Raw genomic sequence first — 18,651 nt, forward strand, 5'->3', positions numbered from 1 at the left:
AAATAGAAAAACCATAATAAAAGCACAGGTTCGGGCAGCCCGGGTGGCTTGGTGGTTTAGCGCCGCCTTCAGCCCAGGGCCTGATCCTGGAGACCTGGGATCAAGTCCCACATTGGCTCCCTGCATGGGTCCTGCTTTTCCCTCTGCCTGTCTCTGCCTCTCTCTCTCTCTCTCCTCTCTCTCTCTCTCTGTCTGTGTCTCTCATGAATAAGTAAATAAAATCTTAAAAAGAAAAAAAGGCACAGGCTCTGTACTCAGAGAAATGAAAATTTGGTTGGCAGAAATGATACCATGAGAAATAACAGAGGACAGTGAAAGAGAAGGTAGAAACACATAATTGTGTTCCGTGGGCTATGAAAGCGAGGAAAGGTAGGGAGGCTAAAGTGGGCTAGGGACAAGAGGCTGGAAGCCAAGCTTTTCAAAGACAGGTGGAATTTCAGTAGGCTGTATTATAGAGTTCTGATCATGTATGGGTGTTAGAACCTACTCCTGTACCTAAGGTGAAAACTGAGTATCATTGGGACTACCTGTGAAAATCACTTAGCAAGTGGGAAGTGAGCCACCTTCTCTCATTGTGGTGAATACAGTGCAGCTACATTTTCCCTCAAGTTTTCCTCCCTAGGTATATTTTAAAAGAAGTATTTGCCCTGTGAATAATAGGCATTATATTGCACTAAATACATATTTTAAAGTACCAGGTTACATAGTCCCACTCAGAGTAACCAGATGCTGACACCACAAAGGGTAGCCAGGAGGTGAGTCTGATGGAGGGACTTGGATCTGCATCTCTCTCCCTGGCCTGCTTACCATGGGACACATTCTCGTCAAGTAGAACGGCAGGCTGGATGCCTTGCTGTATTTATGTTGCCCTCTCTCTCTCAGCCCATGAATCACTGATTTCATATATACATATATAAAATATGGGCGTTCTGAAACTTCGCCGAAATGAGGTATGTTCTGAAAAAGTGGAAAAACCGAACGGAATGGTCCAGGGCAGGAATAATTTTGCATTCTTATGATACAAGAAGCCAAATGAGCATCCTTCAGAGGTATGGAAAAGTAATGGGGCCAAATCATGGGAAAGGGAATTTTAGATTCATGTGATGAAATTAGAAGCCATTGTAGGTTTTTGAGAAATGGAATTATCACTCCAGAAGAGATGTTTGCTGTAGATGAATCTGGTGGTGAAGTGACAGGTGAGAATGGAAAAGACCAGTCCAGAGACAGATTAATCTAGAAGAGGGTTTAGACCAGTCATAGAGATGGGATTGTTTGGAGATGATTCTATTGACTTTTCACCTCTCTTGATCTCATTAAAGTAATTTAAAGGGAATAATGCACATCCAAAGGAACAGATTAAGTATCAAGAAATCGATTGGTGAATTGGCTAGCTATAGCTTTTTGCAATGTGCTTTATCATCCATCCATGCATCCTATATTCTTTCCACCCTCTCTAAATTTACAAACACATTACCTCCCCAGGTAACAGTCCCAGTGCAGCACTAGGAAGATGGTGGTGGCATTAAATTAAGTAATGGATATGAAAGGGACTCATTCTGAAGACAAATTTGCCACATTATGATCATTGTTATTTTGTTTTTGTCCCTTTGGGGTTCTCTTAAAATCGAATTTAGATACATAGCTTGGACATCTGAACATAAATATATCCTTCCATGACCCAGTTTCCAGTGATTACCATTCCTTCTGCATTTTCATGACAGCCCCTCCTCCTAGGGAATTGACCCAAGAGGAGGGGACTCTTCCTGCTGCCTCACAAGACCTGAAAGAATCCCTTTGATTGTCTTTTTGATGCCATGAACAAAAAAGTCACCACTCCAAGAATAAAAGTTGTGTTGATCTGTTTTAATAACATCCCTTTTATTTTCCTCATAAGACAGTATTAAGTAGTAATCATAGTATGAAATAATATTCCTGCCCTGAATTTTTCAATCCGCTGATGGTACAGGTTTCTATCTTTTGTTTCCAAAGTTCTGACAGACCTGGAACAATACTCAAAACAAGTTTGTTCATGAAAACATTTCACCAACATCCTCTGATCCTTGCTTTCCAGATTTAAGGTGACCCAAATAACTGAACAATATTGACATCTGATTAAACTTTCCCAGAGTAGAGACCTAACAGGCAGGTGTCTTCTGTTCCCTGATAACAGCACTATGAAGTGGCAAGCATGAGTAGTTAGAGAGCAAGATACACAAATTCTAAGAGCATCATAGGCTTTTGTTCCTTTCCAGTAGTGAAACTTACATAAATTACCTTGGGAAATAGCATGGCTTGGCCTTGTGGTCAAAGTTGATCAAGCCCATCTTTCTTCAGATGAAAACAAGAATTGCTGCCTGACAATTGGCCAAGAGCCACGACCTGCGTGGCAGATATGCACCAGATACCGTCACACAGTGAGGGAAGAGGAGGAGGACTTGGCACGTGGGGCCAGGGTGACTTTTCATGCATTATCACTTTCTTAACCATGCTGTTTACTCCTGTGCTTGTTTCCAAAGGAGCACTGAGATGAGAAGCATGGACTGTATTTGGCAGTGATTTTCTTCTTGTTAGCTGTGAGCTAGGCATTATTTACTAGCGCCTCCTCATGCTGATGTTCTCTTGTTGCTTGAGTGTGTTATATTCGTTCTTTATGAATAATCAGCAGGCCTACTTCCCTCCCCCTACAGCAGCGTATACCCAGCCAATAAGAGGCACGATTTGTCTTAGCAGCAATATTCATTGTAGTTTCTCCATACTTCCTAAAGGTAGAGACTTGGAATTTGCGTTGCTTAGAGCTTGCACAAGTGAAGTTAGCTCGAATTGTCATGGATAGAGAAGATGAAAGTATAAAAGGACCATAAACACTGGCCAGCAGGAAGTGGATATATATTTTTCTCACATGTGCTCAGTGAAACATAGCCCTCAGGTAGCTGGTTTACATTATGACCAATTTCAAAGCTGCCTCAATTTCCCACTTTATGCAAGGAGACTTACATTGCACTTCCACCAGTGTACCATGCTAGGAATGGGGTGGCGGGGAGACACTGACACAGCTGACCAGTATCCTACCCTCAAAGAATTGAAGTCATGTTGCCGGATAAGGTTTGTAAACAAATTACCAAACAGTCTATACCATTAGTGCTGTCAGCCTGTCTAGAGTTTAATTCTTTTCTTTTAGGATCCGTCACTTGCATATTCTTTTCTCAGTAAAAATTATATTTGATACCATGATCTAGCACATTCTGCATGTATATATTTTTTAAAAATCAAATAGATACATACATACACACAGACATATATATACATACATGTATATATACACACACACATACGTATACATACATATGACAATTACACAAATAAATCTTTGCCACTAATATATGCAATACATCTGATAGTTCTATCCTATTCGGTCCCTGTCTACCTCCCTGTCTCTCGATGCTGATTGCAATTTTCTAATGTTATTTCATGACCACTAACGAAGAGAGTGTGGATTGTGGTTTGGATCCAGCATTACTTTAGCCCAAGTACCCTTTAAGAGCAAGCAGTATGTTTTGTCTGTTTTTTAGTCTTATCATCTAGTGGTGCCTGACGTACAGTTAGCACACTAAAGGTTTGTTGGGTGAGTGAATGAATGGATACCCAGATGTACTCAACTAATTTTTGGTCCAACCTGATGATTAGCACAGATATATTCTCTACAACCCTAACAGACAGAAATTAGAAAAAAAAAATCACTGCCCCATCCTGTCACCTCCACTGAAGTGACTAGAAGCAGGGTAATAAATTATATATTGAGAAATGATCCATGTAGCCCAAGGGTGGGAAAAATATCTACCACCCTCAATGTCTCATACATTTTACTTTGCTAATGGTCTCCTTTAATTCAACCCACAATTCAGGTTTTTTTTTTTTCCTGAATCCATGACTTCAGGAATGAAATCTACCTTCAACTATTTATGGTTTAAATTAATGCAAATAAGACTTTCTGGTTTGCAGTGCTGATACTCATTAATAAATATTTCACTGGGTATTAGAGAGATTCAGATGAACTAAATGAGGCTTTTTTTCAATATAAACAAAAGCCCTTGTGTTTTCACAACTGTGCAGGCCTAGCTTTTACGTCTGGCTTTCATGAAGACAAACGAATTTAGATGGGTGCATCTATAGGAAAATGGGGCCTCTGGGAACAGGAGTCAGCAGGGTTTTGCTGTGAAATAATCCTCTAGTTAAACCAAGTGTAATCTCATTAGCAGGGTAATTGTGCTGTTAGAAGAAATGGCCAACCAGGTTAAAGAGAAACCCACATAGTCTAATTATTCTTTCACTTTTGTCATTGAAGAGTAGAATGTCGAACTAGAGGCAAAAGATGTGGATTTTGTGCTTGGCCCAATGTTCTGCTTGAGTCTTAGAAAATTCCAGATCCCTCTCAGCTGCCTAGGCCTGTGTGACCTTGGTGTCATGTCTTAACACACCCTGTGATCCTTCTTGTAGAAGCAGATGCACCAGTAAGGAGGGGATGTCATGTCACTGTTTTTCATGCATGCATTTTTGCCTCCTCATTTTTCCAACACGGTCATATGCATTGGACTTTCCCGATGTTTTTTAACCAGAATATCTAAAACTTAGTTATGAAAAATAGGCCTTTCCATCTTTGGAAATGAGCACATTGGGAAATTTTCTGTGATCATTGTATCTGTGACCATTTATTTTGCTTTCTTCTGAATTTCTTTCTTTTTTTTTTTTTTTAGATTTTATTTATTTATTCATGAGAGACACAGAAAGAGGCAGAGACATAGGCAGAGGGAGAAGCAGGCTCCTCAAGGGGACCCCAATGTTGGACTCAGTCCTGGGACCCCAGTATCACAACCTGAGCCAAAGGCAAATGCTCAACCACTGAGCCACCCAAGTGTCACCCCCCCACACACACACACACTTTTTTAAGGATTTTATCAACAAATACCTCCTGTGCAAGAGGTGTAATCAAACAAAATATGCATATGGGGAAAATGATATAAAAACATTTAAAGATATTAATAAGTATGAAGGTACATAGTAACAACCTGAATATATAGTTGCTAAATACAAAACTAACTCTTGTGCCTGTGGCTCTCATGCCTGTGGCCATAACTTTTCATTGTTGACCTATAAAAATGGACAATTTTATGTATACTACCATATTGAAAATAAACTGTCAGAAAAAACTAGCCATCAGTCTGATGAGCGAGACATTTTTCCGTAGGTTTTACAAGACCAAATAGTTTTTTGAAATAATGTTTTTTCCTTAAGATGTACTTCCGATGTGTGCTGTGATGGAGCATATATTCCTTACCTTTTTTTACCCATTGTTTTGAAAATAGGAAACACTTCTCAGGTGAAACCAGGATTGCATTGGATTTTTCTTTTTTTATGTTTGAAGTACTTCCATAGGCTTTTCCTATCTTGTGCATATTCAGCTATAATTAATTAGTAGCAACAGTCAGCAAGAGTGTAAACTCACTGAGCAGAGTGATTGCAGACACTGACTGGTAGACAGTTGTTTGGTCTTCTTTGTGTTTTAGGTATTTGTCGTCAACAGAATCCAGAGGAATATCAGTTATGTTGTAATCAAAATTCTTCAATAAGGTCTAGTTTTTCTTTGGAATTGTTGTGTATTAATCATTTGCATGCCTGTGTGATTGATGGATATTTCCCTACAGGTAATCAGCTAGACAGGAGACTATTTTTTTCTGTATTATTCCATGTACAAATGTAATTATCTATATACTTTTCTGCTGCTCGGATTTGTTAGCAGAATTTTTTTTTTAAAGATTTTATTTATTTATTCATGAGAGACAGAGGCAGAGACACAGGCAGAGGGAGAAGCAGACTCCATGCAGGGAGCCCGACGTGGGACATGATCCCGAGTCTCCAGGATCAGGCCCTGGGCTGAAGGCGGTGCTAAACTGCTGAGCCACCCAGGCTGCCCTGTTAGCAGAATTTTTAATACTGATTTAGCCTTGCAGAGGATATAAAAACTTGAATGAAACAGAGTGGTAGGAATTATAGTCTTTAAATCCTATCTTGTAAGTGGACCTATTTATGAAATTAAGAAATATTCTTTTTTTTATTTTTTCAAATTTATTTATGATAGTCACACAGAGAGAGAGAGAGAGGCAGAGACATAGGCAGAGGGAGAAGCAGGCTCCATGCACCGGGAGCCCGACGTGGGATTCGATCCTGGGTCTCCAGGATCGCGCCCTGGTCCAAAGGCAGGCGCTAAACCGCTGCGCCACCCAGGGATCCCTATGAAATTAACTATAAAGAAGGACATGAGTCTGAGGCCCTAGAAAGGAAAGTAGGACCATAATAGAATGTCAGCTGAGATGGCTTAAAAGCAATCAGTGTTAACAACCCATTGTGTGATGTTGAAACCCCCTCATGAGTGTGATAGGACAATAGATGGCCAAGAGGAGACTCCAGAAAGCAGAAGACCTCTTCCGAATAGAAAAGATCTCTGTAGGAGGTAAATTTGAGGAAGACTTTGAGCCATTATGGATAATAATTTCTATACTGTTGCAAGATCATTATAGATGCCGGTCTGGGAAAGTGTGGATGCAGAGAAAGGAACCAATGAGAAGACCATATTTGAAATAATCAAATACATGAACAAAGCAGATAAAAGTAAAAAAGCTTAGGGAACAAGAGGTGTCTATAACTCATGGATATCCAAATCGTTGACTAGGGGATCATTCTCTATTTTCCAGGTACATTTTCTTAGAGCACTTTGCATTCAGGGTGGCAGTTAATCAAGTGATAATAAACACAAGAGTGGGATAAGAAATCATCATAAGCTAAGTTCAGGAACAAGCTTAGCTGCCAAATAGGCTCATTAGAGATAATTCAAACTGAGTTTTCCAAAGCATTCATTTATTAAATGTAATGAAATCATCCTTTTCAGAAACAGTGAAGGAGAGAACCAAGTGGCCAGCCTGTCTCTCCTAGCAAACTTAGAGTGTAATTGTATCCCAGCAGGCTCACATTTTTGTTTTTGACACATGAAATTTCAGTCTCTGACTTTGGTCATTTATGTCCAAGCAGTATGCACTAAATTAGGCCAGATACACTAAATTCCATGTTACCAGGACTGTGAGCAGGTGTTGATTTGCCAACGGTTTGCCTTAAAATGCCTTTAAAAATGACAGTTTAACATGATGTGTACATCATTTATCTTCACAATCTTTTTTTTTTTTTTCTTTCACTTTGTCTCTATTCTTTTGGGGTTTTTTTTTCACCTTTTTTTGGCCAGCCATATTTATTCCCCAACACATAACCTTATAATAATCTATGCACTGTAATCCTTTTAAGAAGCACTGGCCTTTAGGGACACCTGGGTGGCTCAGTTGGTTAAGGATCGGACTCTTGATTTCAGCTAAGGTCTTGATGTCAGAGTCGTGGAATCCAGCCCTGCTTTGGATTCCAGGCTCAGCGTTGAGTCTTGCTTGAGAATGTCTCTCTTCCTTGCCCTCTGCCCCTCCCCCTACTTGCTCGCGCTCTCACGTGCGCGTGTTCTCTCTCTCTCTCTCTCTCTCTCAAAATAAATAAAATCTTAGTGGGGGGGAAAAAAGCATTAGCCTTTCAAGACAAGCCTAAGTAAGTAGTAATAGAAACATAATATTACCATTTCTTAAAACATTAACTGTGTCCACAGTACTTGACAGTGTTAAGTGGTTCGCGTATGATTCAAAGATGTCCTAAAGCACATTTGTACTCTGAAGGAGCTTAATTCTAATAGGAGAGAGAAAATAAATAGGGAGAAAGGCACTAGCGGTATGGAATGAAGTAAACTATTTCAAATTGGTAAAGTAGCTGAAAGAGATCAGAGGCTGGGGAGGACCTGGTTGGTTCAGTTGGTAGAGCATGTGACTCTGAATCTCAGGATTGTGAGTTAAAGCCCCACACTGGGCGTAATTATTATTACAAAAATAATAAATAAAGAGATTCAGGAAAACTTTATGAGTGAACGAGCTTTGAATTGGCCCTTGAAGGAAGGCTGTAGTGAAAATGGGAGCTTCTCAAGCCTCTACTCTAGCTTATATACCACAGTTTGGAAAATGGATACCCTAGAAGTAGACCATATAGACATGATGAGAAAAGGCATGGGATTTTTTTTTTTTTAATGCAAGGAGTACACAGAAAGCCAAATTTGTTGGTGAGTAGCAGTGAGAATATACTAGACTTATCTCTTGATACCTGCTGGGTACCAAACGCTGACTACAATAAAAAAGACACATTCCCTATCCTCAAGATGTCTAGAAACTAGCAGGGAATACAGACACGTCAACAGGAATATTCTGTGGACTCCACAGTATTATGGGCGCAAAGTGCAAAGAGCATTCCACCTAGACTCACAGGACAAGGCCTCCTGGAAGAAGTTGTATGTAAGCTAGTGGCTGAAGGACCAGGGACTGCTGGGGAAAGGGTCTGGAGGGGAGTATCCTAGCAGGTGCACTGGCAGGTGCAAAGACCTGGAGGCAAGAGCACATAGGATGCCCTGAGGAAGCTGCAATTACTTAATCTGTGCCTTGGTGAGACTAATATAACAACTATACATTAGAGAAATTGGAGGAGGAAGAGACTAAAGTTGTTATATGGTTTTGTTTGCTTTTTTTTTTTTTTTGAATGGTGGAAATATGAACTTTTTATTTTCTTGTTTTTGCTTATTCTCTTTTTTCCCCATAATTATCTGCAATGCTCATATACTACTGTTGTTCTCACAAATGATTAAGAAAATCAATTCCAGTAATTTTTTTTTTTAAGCTCAGGCTTTAGAATTCAGGAGACCTGGTCCAAACTTTGTTATGCCAATTCTTTGCTCGGTAATGCCTTGGGGTCTGAATTAGTTGACCATTTTGAGCTTCACTTTCCCCATTTGTAAAATAAGGGTAAAACCCCCCTACTATATAGGTGTAACATAAGAATTAGGAGAAACAGCAACTGGGAAATTGTTTTAGGAAGGCCTGGAAAAGATATCACCTTATATTAAGTTCTGTCCATCCATCTACATCATCTGATTTTTGTTTTAAGATTTTATGTATTTATTCATGAGAGACACACAGAGAGAGGCAGAGACATAGGCAGAGATAGAAGCAGGCTCCTCACAGGGAGCCCAATACAGGACTCAACCCCAGGACCCCAGGATCATACCCTGAGCCAAAGGCAGATGCCCAACCACTGAGTCACTCAGGCACCCCTACGTCATCTGATTTAATAAAAGCCTGGATTATGGTGCTGGATGTTAACAAATGGAAACGGGAATGTCCGTCCAGGCACTGGCACGAAGCGAGTTGAAGTGGCGCCATTCCTATCATAGCTGTCAGTGATAGTCCCTGGGGCATGATTCTCTCACCATGGATGCTCCAGAACCTGGACCAGTACATGGCATAAGGTAGGCACTCCACAAGTGCTTGCTTAAATGAATGAAGAAATGAACCCATGAATAAATGCATGAACTAAGAGGACGCATAAAGAGAATGCCTCTAAGTCTGGAAGCTACTTTCATGAGCAGCAAGGCTGAAGATAAGAGAGGAAGAAGTGAAAAATGATTGTGTTTGAGCCCTGGTAACTGGAACAAGGATGGTACAAAAATAGAGAGCGTAGAGGGAGAGAAATGAAGTAATAATAGTGGGAGGGCAGCTATGAAGACTTCCATTTTTGAGATAATTTGAATTGTCAAAAGGACATCCAGTTGAAATAGCTAACAGATTACAAATACAGATCAGGGTCTTAGGGGAAGAAGTCAGGGCTGGAAATAAAACTTACTGTATCCTGAGAGAAATAATGCAGTCTCCGGTATGTATATCCAGATATTTGTATTTAGCAATGTGAAAGTTCTCTCATTCCATGCAAGCTTCCACTGTGTCAGCAAACTCTAGGGCTTTTCACATGGACTAATGTTGATTGTCCTCCTCCTACCAGCCCCCTTCCGAGTCCTACCCCTAAGGGTGAACATTTGGGAGGCAGCACTGTTAGAAGAGTCCACTGTCTAGAGTGGTGGTGAAGTCTAGCCAAACCACCCAAGTTCAAATCTTTGCTCCATTGCTTAGTAGCTGTAAGTACCTTGGAAAGGTACTTAATCTTTCTATGCCTTCATTTCTTCTTCCAAATAGCATTTATAAAAGTATTCTTTGGTGTGTTTTAAGGAAAAAGTGAAGCAAAGCATGGGGTGGTTGCTTCAAACATTTTGGGCATATTATAAGCACAATGTAACTATCAACTAATAATATTTTTTCACTTGCTCGGTTTCATTGTACATAAAATGCAGACAGCAATAGTGCAGACCTCATCGAGTTATTGTGAGAATTACATAAAAGAATCCATATAAAGCTCTTCAATCAGGACATGGTAAGAGCTGAATTTTTTTAAAAATTTATTTATTTATTCATGAGAGACACAGAGAGAGAGAGGCAGAGACACAGAGGGAGAAGCAGGCTCCATGCAGGGAACCTGATGTGGGACTCGATCCCGGGTCTTCAGGATCACACCCTGGGCTGAGCCACCCGGGCTGCCCAGATGTAAGCAATTCTTAATAGAGCTGCTCCTGACAGCAACAGGTAAAAGATTGGCCAGCTCCCTGTGTCTTGCATTAGAATATCTAAGGCCAAACTGACGCAGAACCCCTAAAATATAAAATGTTTAAACATTACAATGTAAGCTCCCAGATGACATGGTAGACATTTTGTAATAAGTTGCTATTTTTCTTGAAAATTTTTCAAACAGCCTTATCTTTTGTAAAAAATAAAAAGAGAGAGAGAGAGAGAGAGAGAGAGAGAGAGAGAGAGGTTTCTTAACTATAAATAAGTGGAAGGAATTAAAAAAAAAAAAGAATTCCAGGTCTATTGGAAAAGCAGGGTTATCATTTTGCCTTGGAGTTTTAAATCAGTGGCCCTTATTTATTTATTTGCCTTTTTTTTTTCATTAAAAAAGAAGATTGCTTGATATTAAGGGTTAGAGTTTGGATTGCTTCAATTTTCAAATTATATGCTTAAAAAATTTAAACAGCTGTCATTTTAAAGAAGCTTACTTCATTTTACCTAAAGTGCTTTTCAGTCTGGAGGGAACACTTAAATGCAGGTACAAATCACTTGCAGTATACTCGTGGTAAGATTTTTTTTTAAGTTATATTTGTTTACAAGCTTGCAGAGTTCAAATTTTGTAGATAATATTCTTTTCTCCCTTTACTTAATGATTTTTACCTCTTTTTTTCCCTCTAGTGCTAGGCATGAATTTTACTCATTACAAATAAGAGCACCCAAATCCCTTTTTATTTCATTAGTTCAGCAAATTGTCTCCTAGGGGTATGGGCTGAGGACATGATTGGGCTCAGCAATGATGAGCTTATTTTGCACTTTTACCCAGAAAATCTTTATATACAAAAGGCACAGATAGTAGTTACACTCAGCATGAACAATTACACAGTGTTGGGGGAGCCTCTTCCTGATGTGCCGATGACTTACTCCTATGAATTAAGAGACAAATGCACTCCAAAGTGCATTAACCTTTATGGATTTTTCTTCAGTTTTCATGTTCCACTGATTTATGGTCTGAAATATGCCTGTTGCTGCTATTTCTGAGTGAGTCCCTTGTAAATCATTTCTAAATGATCTTTTTTTGAGTCAGATAATCCAAGTAAGTTGACTGTATCTCCAATCAATTCCTGTGAGCTTGCTTTTTGCTTTCTCCCTTTCTTCCCCTTTCTTTCTCTTTTTCTTTCTTTCTTTCTTTCCTTTTTCTTTCTTTCATTCTTTCTTCCTTTTTCTTTCTCTCTCTCTTTCTTTCTTTTCCTCAAGTTGTTTTAGTTTGCTCTATGCCTTAAATGTCACATCTGAGAATAAGTGAATGCCTAGAGGAATCTGTCTTAAAGGAGCCATGCTTGCCAGGCAGACTCGGTGCCTACTGAGCAGTTTCTGGCCTTTTGCGTGGCTTCAACTTGGGTTTGATTCTGAAGGCCCATTTACCTTAGTACTCCATCTAACTGGTTACAGTTTTTTTTTTTTTAAAGGGTTTATTTATTTATTCATGAGAGACACAGAGAGAGATGCAGAGACACAGGCAGAGGGAGAAGCAGGCTCCACGCAGGGAGCCTGACGTGGGACTCGATCCCAGGACTCCAGGACCATGCCGAAGGCAGGCACTAAACCGCTGAGCCATCCAGGGATCCCTAACTGGTTACAGTTCTTTGTACAAGGATAGGCTCATGCCTAGGAATGGATTTTATTATGGGTTATTGATTGCTATCTTGCATACAAATCAAGCATGGCAGGGATTTTGAGTATACTGTGCTCTCATAAAAATCTACTATTTCTCTTAGAAGCCAGTGTGGAGAAGTGTCATCAGCACGCAGGACTCTGTTATCACTACTCCTTGGCATCATTTTCCATGGGCCCATATTTCTGCAGGGAAGTTCTGCATTTGTGTTCAATGTTCCGTTCTCTGTGTGTCTGAAGATTATTTCTATTTTGTGGATGGGGGGGGGGACCATAATTTTATGTTGTCTTTCAAATGCCTGTGTTATCCATGCTATAGGGTTGTTGTTACTGCTATTGTTTGCATTTGTGCTGGAAAACCAAAGCACAAAATCAAAGGTACAGATTTCAGAAATTCAGATTCAGAATCCTGGCTTTTAAAAGCACAAGCATCTCATTCCATGTCTCTCTCATGAACCGTGCATCACTATTGATTGCTAAGTTTTTAATGTACACATTTATAAATATCTGTGTCATGTGGTATTATTAAATGTGCAAATATTAAATGTGACAGTAGAGTACCACACGGTGAGCATGGTTAAGTATGCTTGATCACCTAAGCAGACCTTCTTCAGGCCTGTAAATATCATGCAACTTTTCACATAGAAACTTTGGACTAAAATGAAGAAGATGGTTCAGAGTTTTTTTAAATGGCTTTAAAGCTATTTTGTAGTGAAAGAGATTCAGAGCTTCTTGGTGAAGGTAAGCATGGTACATCTCTGCAGAGCGTTTATATTGGAAGGTACATTAGTAGAACATTATGATAATGCGGAGAGATTGAGATGGTCAGAGGGATAAATCCCTCTACACATTTCTGCTGGTTCCAATACATGGGATCATGAGAAAAATCTTCAGCCTTTCAGATGAATATTTTATGTGCATTATGCAGCCTAAAATACCAAAACCATATGTGATCATATATCAAAGTGAAAAGAATTAATATATTGTATGATATAGATTATACACAAATGTATACATTAACTGTATACATTATATATAAATGTATTATGTATTATATTTATTTATATATAAATGTATACATTATATTGTGATTAGCAATAAGCTGACATACTGTTCATGGGAGAAACATGACTGAATTTCTTGTGCCCCAAAAGCCAGGCAAATATGAATTTTCTGAAATCTGTATGTCTGATTTTGTGTTTTGGTTTTATGGAAAAATGATGTTTCCTCATGACTGTGTTTAAGTTATACGTTTTTGACAATATCAGAGAAGTGATGCTGTACCATTCTCTATCTTATTAGGAGGTACATATCAGCTTGTCCCATTGCTAATAATATTGGCTGTAAAACTTTAAAAACTCACTAGAGCGTGAATGTTAGGAATACATATTTACGCTGAGTAACTACTTTTATTCAAATGAATAAATATCATTACTCCCATTGCAACTTCTAAGATATAATATAGGCCTTCCATGTTCAACAGTATTTCCAGCTGGTAGCAGCCATAATTCCGGGCTGAGATAAAATGGAAGAAATGGAGCTTTGCAATGAAACAATTTGTGGCAGGGAGGCTGGATCAACCATGGAGCTTGGGAAGCTTGAGTGAGATTTTAATTAGTTTATGATTTCCCTGGACAGAAATCAAACCAAGATAAAAATTTTGAGAATACTACTTCATGTATAGGTAGTATGTGCTCATGTATGCACACAGTTGCTATAAGAAAGAGCAAGTTTAAAATATAGGTACTGCCTATGGCCATATTTCAGGAGGCCCCCTAGTTGACAGTGTTTTGAAAAGAAAACCTTTGTTTAAATATTTACAAGTGGCAATATTAGAATTTTGGAAATGAGATCCATACTTAAAGACATTCAAGTGCCATTAGAATCTGTTGCCTACTTGCATTTGTTTTTTGATTTATCCTACTTTACAGCCTTCGGTTTAGGAGGCTGATCTGAATAAGGTTCCTCAAAATCCTGTTACTAGATGCTCTGCATGTGGCATTCTGTAGCTACCTTTTTTTTAGTCTCCTTCTCCTCCTTTCCATGTACATAGATGTACCTGGGCTTTGTGTTTGCCTTCTCATCATTTACAGGATGGGAGTCCCTAGTGTGAAAGCACTTCACCAGATTAGATAATACCCTTTTGACAGGGTTCCATCTGTGTTCCATCTTAACTTTGAAGTGAAGTGTTTTCTTTCCTAATGAGATTCTTTTTGCTGTTAAAAATTCAGTGCTTTTTTACTTCCATAGAGCTGATTAGGAGCATTGTTGGAAAAACTGAGCTTTTTGATGATTTGCCTCTACACCCTTGACTCTCTCTCCTGTCTCCCATTCAACAGACCAATTTTAAAGTACTTACTAGGTAAAAGGAGCCATGCAATACATTGTGGAGAATCTGGGGGAAAATAAAATGTCGAGTTGCCCATGAAAAATGATAAGGAGCTTCTCCCAATAACTTGTGGTGGTAATTCAACAAAACCAAAATGGGAATCCCTGGGTAGCTCAGTGCTTTAGCGCCTGCCTTCAGCCCAGGGCATGATCCTGGAGTCCAAGGATCGAGTCCCACGTGGAGCTTCCTGCATGGAGCCTGCTTCTCTCTCTGCCTGTGTCTCCTGCCTCTCTCTCTGTGTGTCTCTCATGATAAAATAAATAAAATCTTAAAAAAAAAAAAAAAGCAGAATGAAGATGTTCACTGTAGGATTATCTATAATAAAACCAGAGGGTTCACATTCACATTCCCTAATAGATGTTTGGTTTAATAATGTTGTATTCATTAGTGTGATGGAATGAGTTTATAATACTCTGCAAAAGAGCAGAATGTAAAGTTGTGTCAATAACTGTATTGTAGAAAGTAAAAGAAACAATGCTGGGAATGTGGTGAAGAACTTGAGAACCTTCCTTCAGTAAGAGGCAACTGTTAACACCTGGGGGGTGGAGACTTTTCTTCCTTGTTTTAATATTTTATTTGGACTTCTAGTCCAGATTCTTGGGAGGAAGTCATTGTCACAGAGGTTGCACCTTCGTTTCAGGAACTCCAGGTTGAAGTTAAAGGAAATGCTTGTTGTATTCAGTACTCTCTTCACCAAATTTCTTCTGAGAGCCTATTATGTGCTAGCCATAGAGTAAGTACCACTAGGCTCTGAGGATACAGGAGGAACAATTTATACTTGACCTCTGGCCACATGGGGCTTTGGTCATTCCCACATCAGTCTGTTCCTAAAATAGTCAAAGTATTTATTTTGTGGTCCAAATTGCCAATTATGGGCAGGCATGGGAAGGTGAAGGGGCAAGGTTAAAAAAAAATTAGAAAATATATTGCTCTTGCCTCCTTGTGCCCATCTTATCAGGGTCCATGTACTGATGGTAGCCACAAAAATAGTAGTGACCAGTTAACCATCAGTTACTAGGCGCTACCTTCTGTACTGGGTGCTTAACTTTCACGTTCCTCCTTGAATCAGCAGAACAATTTTCTTTGATCCAGAGAGGTTAAATAACGTTCCCTGCAGTGTATGTTGGGGATTCAGCCTCAGGGAAACCTGTTCTCAGTGTTCTATTGGGGCCCCTCTGGTTCCCTCCTCTTGCCAGCGACCCTGAGTCTCCTTTCCCTTCTGGCTGCATAGGAGACTTTCTCTCCTGTGTCCTTCCTGCCCAGGAAAGGGCAGTTTGCCCATTTCATGTATTTGCTTCCTCTGTTTGATGAGAGTAAAAACGGACTGATCAGACAGCTGTGTTTTTTCTTTTTTCATTCTCTTGTACACGTTTCATGCTTTCTGCACGGTGAGGGCCCGTACCACCCTGGAAGCTGATTTGGACACATGTTGAATGGGTCCCCTTGAGGAAGAGATGACAGCATCAACCTGGATGTGTCCTTCTAGACTGATGTGCCTACTGTAGGGATTTAGAGATTCATGTTGGAAAGAAGTCATTCGGCTGAAAGCAATGGGAGCCCTGCCCCTCCATCAGTGCTGCTCAGAGCTGTTTCATATTTGGAGGACCCCAAAGGCAAATAAAGAACTAGGAAAGAAGAAAATGTGGGTAATTTAGAGCCTTCTGCCACTGTTTAGGAGCAGGTTAACTGGTAAGAATTTGTTTCTAACAAATGATAAAGGTTTTGAAAATGTAGGAAGTATTTCTCAGAAGACTCTTTTTCTAAGTCCCATTGAAAAGCATAAGGAGGGATTCTGATGATTGAGTCCCATAATATTAGAAAATTATGAAATGAAAAGGTCTTTGGCGTGGTTACTCATAAGCAAATTAAAAACAGTGGTTTTCGGGAGGCCTGGGTGGCTCAGCGGTTGAGCACCTGCCTTCAGCCCAGGGCGTGATCCTGGAGTCCCGGGATTGAGTCCCGCATCAGGCTCCCTGCATGGAGCCTGCTTCTCCCTCTGCCTGTATCTCTGCCTCTCTCTCTCTCTCTCTCTCTCTCTTTCTCTCTCTCTCTCTATCATAAATAAATAAATAAATCTTAAAAAAAAAAAGAAGCCTCATTAGTGTTTCTCGTGGCTTTTCAATGTCTGTTTTCTTTCCTACATTCTTTGGCTTACTTTATCATTGTGATAATCCTATATGTATAAGCCCTCCCTTCCTTCTACCCTGCCATGTGCACGCGTGCACACACGCATACACACATACCCCCCTAAACCCAAAGGTTAATGGAATGTTAAGCTGGTAATACGCAAGATTAACCATGATGTATTTATTTATTGAGTAAAGGAAACTCTTTATTAGGTCAAACAGCTACACTTAAAGAACATTATGCACCAAACTTTAAATGTGGTCCAATTAAAAAGCATTTTATGAAACACATTCTTTCGTATGTGTAGGTAATTTTTAAATATTTTCTAATTTAATTTTGAGTAGCTGATACATTCAGTCTTTAAAAATTCAATGGTTACAAGATCTCTTTTCTGTTTGCTAGCTAGGATGCTGATTCATAAATTCTTAAATAAGGCCAATATGATCTTTTAAAAAAGTCAAATGATTATTAAAAGTTATAATGGAAGAGTCTGATTTCCGTTTCACTTCCAGACCCCACTCCATCCCTTCCTCCTACAGGTACTTCCTTTGGTTAGTTATTTTGTGAGTCTTCCTACGGTGTCTTTATAAGAAAACAAACAAATGAGGATATATAATTTTTACAGAAAGGTCAGTGTAATGAGTACTACTAAATATTGATCTGCAGCTTGCATTTCTCACTGAACAATTTATCTTGGAGATCCTTACACGTTAGTGTATTGAGAGCGTCCACATTGTGGGGTTGAGGTTATGCACAGTATTCGAATGTGTAGATACACGTTTATTTGTTTATTTGATTCATCCGTAAATGATGAATTTTTTTTAGTTGTTTTGTCTTTTGCTGTGAAAACAATGCTGCACTGCTCTATGTAATCATATTTACTTATAGCTGTCAGAAGTATTTCCCACAAGTGGGATTTCTGGGTCAAAAGAAAATGCATTTGTAATTTTGAATGATGATGCCAACTTGCCCTTCAGAAGAGTTGTACTGCTTTTCATTCCCATCAAAAATGCATGAGAATGCCTCTTCCCACACTTATGCCAAAAGAGTATGTTTTCAGACTTTTGGAATTTGGTCAATGCATGAATGTAAAAAAAAAAAAAAAGGCATCTCAGTGTAGTTTACTTTTCATTGTGTTCATTATGAACAAAATTAAGATTTTTTTTCTCATGCTTAATGGCCATTGTTTTCCTTTTACTGTAGATTTTCTTTTCATGTCCTTTGATCATTTTTTCTACTAAATTGTTTGGTTTTTTTTCTAACTCATCTGTGATAGAAGTTGCAAATATATCTTTCCAGTTAATCATTCAGTTTTTGTCTTTACTTGATTCGATTTGATTTGATTTCCCTTCTACATTTTTTTCGAAGAAAATCTAAAATATAACACAGTCCTTGTTTGCATAGCATTGTGGAGCTGTAAAAAATCACCATGCAAAGCAATCTTAATTAATGGGGAAAATCACAGTTGTTTCTCGACTTGAGCAAGTTTTTGCCAAAACATGAAAAACTCCCTTGCTGTCAGTTATAAATGTATCCAAAAAAGAAAAAAATAAGAAAACCAATACATGTTTAGCACTCTCTGACATTAGAAACATTAAGAAATGAAGTGTTTTGTTAAAGTCTTAAAGTAGTTTGAACAGTGCTTGCGCCTTCTTTTCATTGTGTACTTTATGATACACTGAGCATCTTTTCTAGGTGTTGGTGGAATGTCTTACTTGGGTTAAGTCTGAATCTGCCAGCACTTTATTCTTTGCTTTTCAGTTTCATGAAATATCTTCAAGACATGTGCAGTTTGGGCCACCTCACTTCCTCTGCAATGCCTTCATCCCTTTCATCACAAAGACTTTGCTTGGTGAGGTGAATAAGTTCACCTTCCCTCAGGTTGTGTTT

The 18,651-nt window shown here is 39.1% G+C and overlaps 1 protein-coding gene across 4 annotated transcripts in view; it reads left to right on the forward strand.

Annotated features, from left to right (window-relative positions):
• Positions 1-18,651, forward strand: part of EXOC4 (exocyst complex component 4) — a 747,424-nt gene that overhangs the window by 504,228 nt on the left and 224,545 nt on the right. The window contains exon 11 of one of the 4 annotated variants that reach the window (XM_077857387.1): positions 12,350-12,680. The exons of the other annotated variants lie outside the window; for them this stretch is intronic. Within the exon in view, the coding sequence (XP_077713513.1) occupies positions 12,350-12,665 (316 nt within the window). The 3' untranslated portion in view covers positions 12,666-12,680. Of the gene's footprint in view, positions 1-12,349; positions 12,681-18,651 lie in introns of those variants that run through there. 4 annotated transcript variants of the gene reach the window in all.

This window comes from Canis aureus, chromosome 18 (genome assembly GCF_053574225.1).
Source record: "Canis aureus isolate CA01 chromosome 18, VMU_Caureus_v.1.0, whole genome shotgun sequence".
Taxonomy (NCBI): domain Eukaryota; kingdom Metazoa; phylum Chordata; class Mammalia; order Carnivora; family Canidae; genus Canis; species Canis aureus.